Here is a 10632-nt window from a genome sequence, read left to right on the forward strand (position 1 = left end):
CTAAACAAAAAAATGGTGGATGAGTGGAAAGTACACTTAGAATGTCAAATGTCTTAGTTGAATTATGTGAGTATCTTTACGTAAATACCAGTAGTCATGCAGTACTGAATAAGAATAGTGTTGAACAGACTATATTTGCAATGCCAAGATTAGTAATATTGAAATTAATTATATTAAAATTATTTTTTATTGATTGATTGGTTTGATGTATTAAAAATTTTAAAAGGACAATTTTATTTTTATATATGCTTATCCAACAACAATAGCATATCTAGGATAATCATACCAAAATTATTTTTTTTTCTTTTTTGGCGTCAAATTAAGTCTATATAGTACAAATATTAGGTACACATCCCAAAATATATATAGATTGAGACAGACACATAAAGATTCTTTAACAGAGTTTTGATAAGCATCAAAATAGCAATTTCCTTACCTAAAATTTTAATCAATTAATTTTATGATAAAAAGTAAAAGAAGAACCTATATCTGTAGGACCCTTTCTTGTCTTCTTCCATGTCACCTTAAAAAACTTCTGCAACTATCTCTCCCGTTTTCCTCTTTTTCACACACACACACATAAATATACCAAGAAACTATCAAAAATGAATATTCTTTAACAAACCAATATATTAAAAATAAACCAAAAAGCTACAACCTTTACAGTAGAATATTCAGTTGAATACACAAAAAGAAAGAACAATTTTGTGTTGTGTGTTACAAGTGAATAATATGGGAAAAGTGGTGGTGGGTGCAGCAGTAGTATGTACAGCTGCAGTATGTGCTGCTGCTGTTTTATTAATGAGGCACAAAATGAAAAATTCAGGTAAATGGGCTAAAGCTATGGATATATTGAAAGAGTTTGAGGAGAAATGTGAAACTCCAATAGGAAAACTTAGGCAAGTGGCTGACGCTATGACTGTAGAGATGCATGCTGGTCTTGCTTCTGAAGGTGGTAGCAAACTCAAGATGCTCATTAGCTATGTTGATAACCTCCCCACTGGGTGAGTACTCTGTGTGTGTGTTGGGGGGGGGGGGGGGTGTAGAGACTGATTTTTGCTTATTTGGGTGTCATATAATAGTGTCTTTTTTCAATAAAGCTGTGATCTTGGAGGTGTTCTAATTATATATGTGTGCTTAAACTGATTTTTGTTTATTTGGGTATCAAGAAATTGTGTCTTTTTTCGATAAAGCTGTGATCTTGGAGGCGTTCTAAAATATTTGTGTGCTTAAACTGACTTTTATGTGTTTCGTTGGGTGTGCGAACAAAGTACCACATTGGTAGCTGAAAAGATTGGGAGTCTACATATAAGGCGTAGGGATTTCTTAATGGTGTGAGGCTTTTGGGGAAAACCGTACGGGCTTGGCCCAAAGCGTACAATATCACACCATATTAAGAGTGTATTTGGGCTAGTTTAGCCCAACAACTGGTATCAGAGCCCAGGTTCAGTTGGACAAGTATAGAGATAGCGGAGTGATGGTGCGGGGCGGCACACACACAAGAAAAAGCTAGTTGCACGCTTCAGTTGCCAGAATATTCTAACAATGTGGGTGGCACACAGTAATCTCGAAAACTGACTTGTGGATCGTGGTAGTGGGCCACGTCGAACTTAGTTCGAGGGGGAGATTGTTGGTGTGTGAACAAAGTTCCACATTGGTAGCTGAAAAGATTGGGAGTCTACATATAAGGTGTAGGGATTTCTTAACGGTGTGAGGCCTTTTGAGGAAAACCGTGCGGGCTTGGCCCAAAGCGGACCATATTAAGAGTGTATTTGGGCTAGTTTAGCCCAACATGTTTATATGGGAGTAAGTTGATTTTTTGCTTATTTGGGTGTGGAAAAATTGTCTTTTTCAGTAGAACTGTGTTCTTGGATGTGTTTGTAAATATTAGAAATCTTACTCTATTTATTTTAGCTTCTGTGTATATATATGTGCATAAGCTGATTTTTGTTATTTAGGTGCCATATAATTGTGTCTTTTTGAATAAAGCTGTGATGTTGGAGGTCTTGTATGTATTTAGAAATCTTACTCTGATTGATTTTAGATTCTGGGGTGGAGTTATATCAGATTGTTTTTGTTTATATATGTGTTTAAACTTATTTTTTGCTTATTTGGGTGCGAAAAGATTGTGTCTTTTTCACTAAAATTGTGATCTTGAAGGTGTTTTAAGTAGTTAGAAATGTTACTCTGTTGATTTTAGCTTCTGGGGTGGAGTTTTTTGGGTATAACTGTATACGGTCCCGGCTAATCTAGATGTGCGCCACGTTGGGCTCATGGGATATATTAGATTGTTTGTGCCTTCACATATGATTCATTGATTGTGGAGATAAAATTGTTAGTCTGAAGGTGGCAGCAAGCCAAGATGCTTATTGACTATGTTTGATAACCTCCTCCTGTGGGTGAGTTGTTGCGAGTATATATATGTGATAAATTTATTTTTTGCTAATTTGTGTGTGGAAAAATTGTGTCTTTTCTCAATTAAGCTGTGATCTTGGAGGTGTTGTAAGTTTTTAGAAATGTTAGTCTGTTGATTTAAGCTTCTGGCGTGGAGTTATATCAGATTTTTGTGCGCATATATGTGCTTAAGCTGATTTTTGCTTATTTAGGTGTCAAACAATCGTGTCGTTTTCAATGAAGCTGTGATCTTGGATGCGTTAAATGTTTTGAAATCTTGCTCTATTGATTTTAGCTTCTGGGGAGGGATTATATCAAATTGTCTGTTGATTTTAGCTTATGGGGTGTATATACTTGTATCCTATATATGGAAGAAATGGCGTAACTGTCAAAATAAAAAATCAAGAGAATTATAGCAGCTTTCTTTTCTATGGTATTAATTTTATTCCTTCATCTTAGGGACGAAGAAGGTCTGTTTTATGCATTGGATCTTGGCGGCACAAACTTCCGTGTGATGCGTGTGCAGTTGGGCGGGAAAGAAAAGCGTATAGTTAAACAAGAAGTTGAAGAAGTTTCAATTCCAAAGAATGTGATGGCTGGATCATCATCTGATGTAAGTATAAGCTGTATCATCTTTGCAACCGGCAATCTTTTTTCATCCACTAAGGGTTATTACCATATGATTAAACTTCAAACTGCTAACTGCAGGCATTATTTGATTTTATTGCCAATGTACTTGCAAAATTTGTTGCTACAGAAGGCGACGATTTTCATCTTCCACCCGGTAGACAAAGAGAGTTGGGCTTCACCTTCTCTTTCCCGGTTAAACAACTGTCAATTGCATCAGGAACTCTTATTAAATGGACAAAGGGCTTCTCTATAGATGATGCGGTTAGTTATTTGATTTTCTGATTTTCACAGCCATCGATCATGCCAACAATGAACCTAGATTTAGTGGCGTAGTTGAATGATTATTTGATTGCGTTTTCACCGGCTTGATTTAAAAGTGCGTTAGAAAATTTCCTTTTCAAACTATATTTTATTGCAGTGCTGAACTACTCCTGATGAAATCTAACATAGGTTGGCCAAGATGTTGTTGGAGAGTTAACAAAAGCAATGGAAAGGGTCGGTCTTGACGTGCGCGTGGCTGCTTTGGTAAGTTTTGCTCCCGATTAAATTCTGTGTGAATTTCTATAAAGAAGAAGTGTGCTGATGATGTTCGTGTATTATGTTTTTTGTATGTCTGACATTTCTGATTATTAATCTTATGTAATTCCTGAATCTGAATGTTCTTAGTTGGCTTGGTTGTTCAGGTAAATGATACAGTTGGAACGTTAGCAGGAGGTCGGTATAACAACCCTGATGTCATTGCTGCAGTAATATTGGGTACTGGAACCAATGCGGCATATGTTGAGCGGGCAAATGCGATTCCCAAATGGCATGGTCTGTTGCCGAAATCAGGAGATATGGTAGCTAGATTCTTGTGAGAAACCTTATGGTTGTTATCAAACTGAGCATGCATCGCATGTTTGTAACTTTAACGTAATTTTATTTGGTATTTGAAGGTTATTAACATGGAATGGGGTAATTTCCGCTCATCACATCTTCAGGTAACAGAATATGATCAAAGTCTTGACGCTGAGAGTTTAAACCCCGGGGAGCAGGTAACAAAAACAATCCCCCTTCCATTTTCTACATTTTTCTATCTTACATCTGATTTTGAACTATTGGCAACTGAGCAGATTTATGAGAAGATGATTTCCGGGATGTATCTTGGAGAAATTTTGCGCAGAGTCTTGTGTAGAATGGCTGAAGAAGCTTCATTTTTTGATGATTATGTCCCACCAAAACTGAAAACTCCATTCATTTTAAGGTAGGATATTGCTTTAATTGACATTTATTGTGGTTGCTCTTGAAGCGATCTAGTTTTTGGCTGCCGCAACCCAAAAAAAATTCCACAACACAAAAACAGCAGATAGGAGACATGATGAGTGTTATGGTTTTTAGAAAAAATATGCAAGCAGCAAGAAGGTTGAAAATAGGATTGAAAAACTGTCTCTAAAATTTTATTAATCATAGGGCTTTAAATAGCCAAATAAATAAAGTAGTACACTCCTCCTACAACTAAATTACTAGCAGACTCCTCCTAAAACTAAACAACTAATTATTCTAGAAAACTGTAGCAGTAACAGATGCAAAATCCAACAATGAGAAGGGGAAAATCTGAAAAATATATAAAGTTAACGTAATTGCACTAATCTCTTATATTGTAAGTTATGCTTCTCATTGGACTAGATTTACATATAATTTTATTCAGCATATGTAAGCTTTGAAGCATTAAATCTTGTGAAAAAGGTTATTTACCGCCATGCATGCAGGACTCCGGACATGTCTGCTATGCATCACGACAAGTCTGCTGATCTCAAGGTGGTTGGCGACAAGCTGAAGGATATCTTAGAGGTAAATGGAGTCCTGTGTTTATTAATATCAAACATTCGACTAAAGTGAAACATTATCAATTTTTGAAGTTTGTCATCTATTTCGGCCTTTATATGAGTTAAACCACGGAACACTCCTAAAGCTGGCTAATCTTAAGTGGAGAACGATGTATTACTCATCCTATTTGCTATATATATTTTTGTCACAGGTACCTAATTCTACCTGGAAAATGAGGAAAATAATTGTAGAGCTATGTGACATTATTACCTCTCGTGGAGCTCGTCTTTCTGCAGCAGGAATTGTGGGCATCCTCAAGAAATTGGGAAGAGATACTTCGAAGGATGGAGAGAAGCAGAGGTCAGTAATAGCTGTTGACGGTGCATTGTTTGAGCATTACACCAAGTTCAGAAATTGCATGGAGGGAACTATTAAAGAGTTGTTGGGAGACGCTGCAGAAAACATAGTCGTTGAGCTTTCGAATGATGGTTCTGGCGTTGGAGCTGCACTATTGGCTGCTTCTCATTCCCAATACCTCGGACTCGAGGAATCTTGATCATGGTCAGAGTGATAGAAAAAGCCTTAGATGGTTCTACATTTATTATCGCCCCATACCTCGTAAAAGAGAACCCTCTTCTTTCGCCCCATACATTTTGGTAATGATACTGATACGAGTTGAGCTTAATGAAAAAGTGAGATTCATATCGTCGACCCCAACATGTTCGGGACTGAGAAATAGTTGTTGTTGTTGTTTAGTTGCCACATTTTTTTTAATCTTTACAAGATTCTCTGTTGCCAATAAGTTTTAGTAGTGACTAGTGAGGTAGTTCAATCTTGTTTTTTTTTCTTTTCTTGTTTTTTTTGATTTGTTAGGAAGGCTATCCTCCTTTCAATTAGTCTAGGACTTTAATATTCCTTTTTGTCAGTTATTAGTGAGAAAAGAAAACATAGAAAAAGGAAAATTTCTGTAGCAAAACAATGCCAAGCAACAGTATGGATCTAATACAATATGTACAATCCTAGTTTTTCACTATCTAATACATTATCTTTGGTCTTATTCTTTGCTATTGTGAAAGGGAGCCTTGGCTCAACCGGTAAAGTTGCTGCCATGTGACTAAGAGGTCGCTGGTTCGAGCCGTAGAAACAGTCTCTTGTAGAAATGCAGGTAAGGCTGTATACAATAGACCCTTGTGATCCGGCCCTTTCTCGGACCCCGTGCATAGCGGAAGCTTAGTGCACTGGTCTGCCCTTTTATTCTTTGCTATTCTCACCCTATCATATATTCTAATGCCATCAAATAAGTGATGTAAAACCATCATCTTCATTTTCTGCAATCCTTTCACTCCTGGAGTTCTTGAGTAGCGGTGAAACATCATGTTCTGTTTCATCTTTCTTTTCACCAGATGTAGGTGAATTGTTGTTACATTGGAGCAAGATTTGCAAAACTTCCTTCATTGTTGGCCTTGATGAAGGAAATGTGCTTGTGCAAAAGATTCCAAGCTTAAACACAGTGCAGATTTCATCCAAGTATCGCGATTTTTTGATGTTTTCATCCAAGACATCGACTATAGGGTGTCCTTTTTGTAGTTGGCGCCATGCCCAGTCTGCAAGACATGAATCTTCGTCTCCAAAATTGGCTTCTTTTCTGGTCACTAGTTCTAAAAGGATGACTCCGAAGCTATACACATCAACCTTCTCAGTCACTCTGGTTTTACGTGCATACTCTGCAACACCAACATGAGAATGTCAACCGTTAAGACATAACTAAGTAAATAAAGTATGCTATTTCTAATAGTTTAAGCTTTTAGATCAGATGATCACATAATTGATAAGGTATCAAAGCATTCAGATGTCCTGAGTTCAGAATTTAGTAAGCTTTCAGATGAGATGATCACACAACTCAATATGGTATTAGAGTAGGCAGAGGCCCTAAGTTTAAATTTCATCGCCATTCATTATCAGCAAGAAATTTCATGCGTTTGGTCCATGAAACTGAATTAGGTTTAGACGTGAGAGTCGATATCAAGACATAATTAAGTAAATAATAATGTGTTCTATCTAATAACTTAAGTTTTTAGATGGGATCGTCACACAATTCAGGGCAGCCCAGTGCACTAAGCTCCCGCTATGCGCGGGGTCTGGAGAAGGGCCGAACCGCAAGGGTTTATTGTATGTAGCCTTACCCTGCATTTCTGCAAGAGGTTGTTTCCACAGCTCGAACCGGTGACCTCCTGGTCACATGGCAGTAACTTTACCAGTCAGGGGCGGATTTAGGGGGGCGCAAGGGTGTTCACCCGAACACCCTTTGCCGAAAAATTACACTGTATATATAAGGCAAAATCTGTTTTTTACCTCTATATATTAAGTTTTGAACACCCTTAACACAATCTAAAAGTGTAGTTTAGTGGTCAAGGGGGTTCAAAATCTACATAAGGTTATGGGTTCAATTCCCACTAGCTACAAAAAATATTTTTTGCCTCCGCCACTGTTACCAGTTACGCCAAGGCTCCCCTTCCCAAATATATTAAATTCATCCAAAAAGTTTATGTGGCTTTGAATTTTGTTTTGGAGGAAGGGAAAATCAGCCATGTAAGGGATCAAGCTAACTTTTTAACTCTTAAAGTTAATGATGCTATATAAGTTAATAGTTCTATACCTGGAGCAATGTACCCAAAAGAGCCAGCTACTGTTGTCACTGTGTTATCTCCAGGCTTGAGTAATATCCTAGCTAGGCCAAAATCTGCAATTTTTGCATTGAATTCACTATCCAATAAGATGTTGCTCGACTTCACATCGCGATGAATAATAGGTGGCGAGCAATCATGGTGCATGTAGCAAAGACCGCGAGCAGCTCCTATCGCAATTTGCAGCCTCTTAGGCCATTCCAACACCATATCTGGTGCTAAACCTGAGACACTATTCAACTTCTTCTTTGAATGAAGCCATATATCCAAACTCCTATTTTCCATATATTCATACACAAGAAGCTTGGACTCTTCATTGGATATGCAACAAAGCAGTTTTACTATATTTGAATGTCGAATCGTGCCTAATATCTGAACTTCTGCTAGAAACTCTTTCTCAAGTTTCTGATCCAACCTTTGGTTGCTGCTCCAAATCCTTTTAACAGCAACGTGGTTACCTAATCGGCTTAAGGGCACGAGGTAGACCTGTCCCGAGCCTCCACTTCCTATCGTGTTGTTATCGGTCAGATAGGATAAAATGTCTGATTCTGTGAAGTCTAACTTGTGAAATGATGTCTGCTTCCATGTCGAGACCAATTCTTGCTTTCTTTTTCTGTGACTTCTCAACACAAAAACACTATATAAAACCGCCACCAGAAAAACGACTGCTGCTACACTACCAAGAACAGCAACAAGTTCAACTGGAAACTTGTCCGACTTCTTTTTCCCTTTACAAGAACTAAGTCCAACTGATGGATTACTAGCACAAAGTCCAGGATTATTCAAGAAGCTCTTATCGAAAGCTGCATTCTCTAACTGTGCTGGGATTTTACCCGATAGGCGATTTGATGACAGGTTAAGTGAAGTTAGAATCAACTTACCTAATTCAGTTGGAATTTCACCTGAAAATTGATTACTTGACAAGTCCAAAACAATGAGTTTTGGTAATAGGCCAAGTGCAGTTGGGATTTGGCCTGATATCTGATTCTTGCTACAACTTAAAGTAACAAGTGATTTCCATGAGGTAATATTAGATGGAAAATTACCAGAAAGTAAATTACCATCCAACAAAAGTTCAGTTAATTCTGGTAAAACAGTCAATTCTTGAGGGATTTCACCACTTATGAGATTATTACTTGCCCTGAATACAATTAAACTGTACCAACTACCCATTCCAGTTGGTAACTCGCCCGAAAACTTGTTGTTTCTGATATCAACTGAGGATAAATTTGATCCCACTTTATCTGGAAGTTGACCACTGAACAAATTATCATTGATCCACAAAGTTGACAGTTTCTCAGCTGTCCATAATCCACCTGGAATCTCACCAGAAAGCCTGTTATTCTCAACGCGAACGGACTTCAAACTCTCACAATTTCCAAGTGAATCAGGTAGTACACCAGTAAGATTGTTCTCAAAAACAATCATTTTTGACAACACCTTGTTGTTACATATATCCTTGGGTATATTGCCAACAAGCTGGTTTTGTGAAACCTGGAAATCTTCAAGCTTTGAAAATCGACCAAAATCAGGCGGAATTTCACCTGATAATTTGTTGCCAAACAACTTAACAGTAACCAGTGATGGTAATTTGCCTATACTCAAAGGTATTTCTCCTGATAATTGGTTGTAAAACAAAGACAAACCAGTCAACTTTGTCAACTTTCCAAAATCTTCAGGTATTTTTCCAGTCAAGCTGTTATTACACAGATCAATAACATCTAAATTCAGTGACATAATTGACTGAGGAATTTCACCTGATAATCTGTTGTTGTAAAGATAAACTATGGTCAAATTCTTGATCTGAAATAAACCACTAGGAATATTACCACTTAAGCCATTTAAGGACAAGTCTAAAAATTCAAGACTTGTCATATTACCAATATTTTCAGGTATTTCTCCAACTAAATTTGCTTCTGTCATCCAAAAATTCCTCAGTTTTTTTAACTGACTAAAACTTGATGGTATTTCTTGTGGAACAAAACCATTGAAACTTAACACTAAAGATTCAAGATTCAACAAGTTACCTATTTCTATAGGGAAAGTACCATCAAACAAATTCCCCGCGAGCGCGAGTTCTTTAAGCTGATCACTTAAGTCACCAATTGTTGAAGGGATATCACCAGTGAAGTTGTTTGAAGTCAAGTTAAGGACTTGAAGATTAACCGAAAGACGGTTAATATCATCAGGTAATGTACCATTCATGAGGTTAAAAGAAAGGTCTAAAAATTCAAGATTTGAACAGTTGTAAAGTATAGTAGGAAAAGGTCCAGGAATCAAGTTGTGGTTTAAATCAAGAAAGGTGAGATTTTTAAGATCACAAATGAATGGTGGTAATGGTTCAGAAATTTGTCCAAAATAAATCTGAATTCCTGTAACTGAATTATGTGTACAAATTATTCCAGGCCAAGAACAATGATTTGAAGATGAGTTCCAGCTTGTGATATTAGGAGAACTAGACCAATGTTGTTTTAGCTTGAGTAAAATGGTATTTTCTTGATTGGAATTTGGTTGAGAATTTGCATTGAATGTGTAAAACAGAAAGGTGAGAATGGAAAAAAGGATTTTGGGAGTTGAGATTATTATTTTTTTGGACATTTTTGTGATTTTCTAGTGAAGAAATTAGCTTCTAAGAATGCTGGGAATTTACATGTAGCAGAGTTTTTTCAAGAATTTGAGAAGATGGTTTGTTGTAGATTGGTAAAAGGGTTTTGGGGGGGGGGGGGAGGGGGGGGGGTCAATGTGAATACTAATTGGTCAACTTTGATTGTATAGACTTTTTGATAACTAAAATTCAAATATTGTGTTCTTTTCTTCTTTAGCCCATTGTTAGTTGGTTGACTTTGACTAAGGGATTGTCTTGTTAATTATAAAGGGATTAAATTATAGATTGTTTATATGATGATTAATAATCAACGATTTGTAATCTTGTAGTTAATAATTAAGAGAATATCATTCGCAGGAAAGAAGAAATCATAATGAAAAGATTGTTACACGTGAATTACTTACTTAAAAGAACAATAATTACTTACTTTAAAATGCATTTTGTCTTTAGATAGTTTTATTCACGTGTTTTTAATGTATGAACTTTTAATTCGCAGTATAGTTTCGTTTAGAA

General features: G+C 36.7%; 2 protein-coding genes across 2 annotated transcripts; one reads left to right on the top strand and one right to left on the bottom strand.

Moving 5' to 3' along the window:
* The first annotated feature begins 513 nt into the window (after positions 1–513).
* On the top strand, positions 514–5860 carry LOC109212980 (hexokinase-2-like). Its single transcript, XM_019376723.1, has 9 exons — positions 514–1004; positions 2854–3007; positions 3103–3285; positions 3475–3549; positions 3708–3863; positions 3960–4058; positions 4137–4267; positions 4773–4854; positions 5042–5860. Exons 1-9 carry the CDS (start codon positions 733–735, stop codon positions 5384–5386), a joined length of 1497 nt encoding a protein of 498 aa, XP_019232268.1. The 5' UTR covers positions 514–732; the 3' UTR covers positions 5387–5860.
* On the bottom strand, positions 5781–10204 carry LOC109212979 (receptor-like protein kinase HSL1). Its single transcript, XM_019376722.1, has 2 exons — positions 7487–10204; positions 5781–6554 (listed from the first exon to the last, which is right to left on the bottom strand). The coding sequence occupies exons 1-2, from the start codon at positions 10110–10112 to the stop codon at positions 6124–6126; spliced, it is 3057 nt and encodes a 1018-aa protein (XP_019232267.1). The 5' UTR covers positions 10113–10204; the 3' UTR covers positions 5781–6123.
* Positions 10205–10632: the final 428 nt, after the last annotated feature.

The sequence above is a fragment of the Nicotiana attenuata genome, unplaced genomic scaffold, assembly GCF_001879085.1.
Source record: "Nicotiana attenuata strain UT unplaced genomic scaffold, NIATTr2, whole genome shotgun sequence".
Taxonomy (NCBI): domain Eukaryota; kingdom Viridiplantae; phylum Streptophyta; class Magnoliopsida; order Solanales; family Solanaceae; genus Nicotiana; species Nicotiana attenuata.

Excerpts from the sequence above, each read along its gene's own strand:
- LOC109212979 (XM_019376722.1), bottom strand. The coding sequence starts at position 10,112 with ATGTCCAAAAAAATAATAATCTCAACTCCCAAAATCCTTTTTTCCATT. Across the intron at positions 6,555-7,486 it reads TTTTGGGTACATTGCTCCAG|AGTATGCACGTAAAACCAGA; the intron begins GTATAGAACTAT and ends TTGGTGTTGCAG.
- LOC109212980 (XM_019376723.1), top strand. The coding sequence starts at position 733 with ATGGGAAAAGTGGTGGTGGGTGCAGCAGTAGTATGTACAGCTGCAGTA. Across the intron at positions 3,864-3,959 it reads TGCCGAAATCAGGAGATATG|GTTATTAACATGGAATGGGG; the intron begins GTAGCTAGATTC and ends TGGTATTTGAAG. Across the intron at positions 4,059-4,136 it reads GTTTAAACCCCGGGGAGCAG|ATTTATGAGAAGATGATTTC; the intron begins GTAACAAAAACA and ends GCAACTGAGCAG.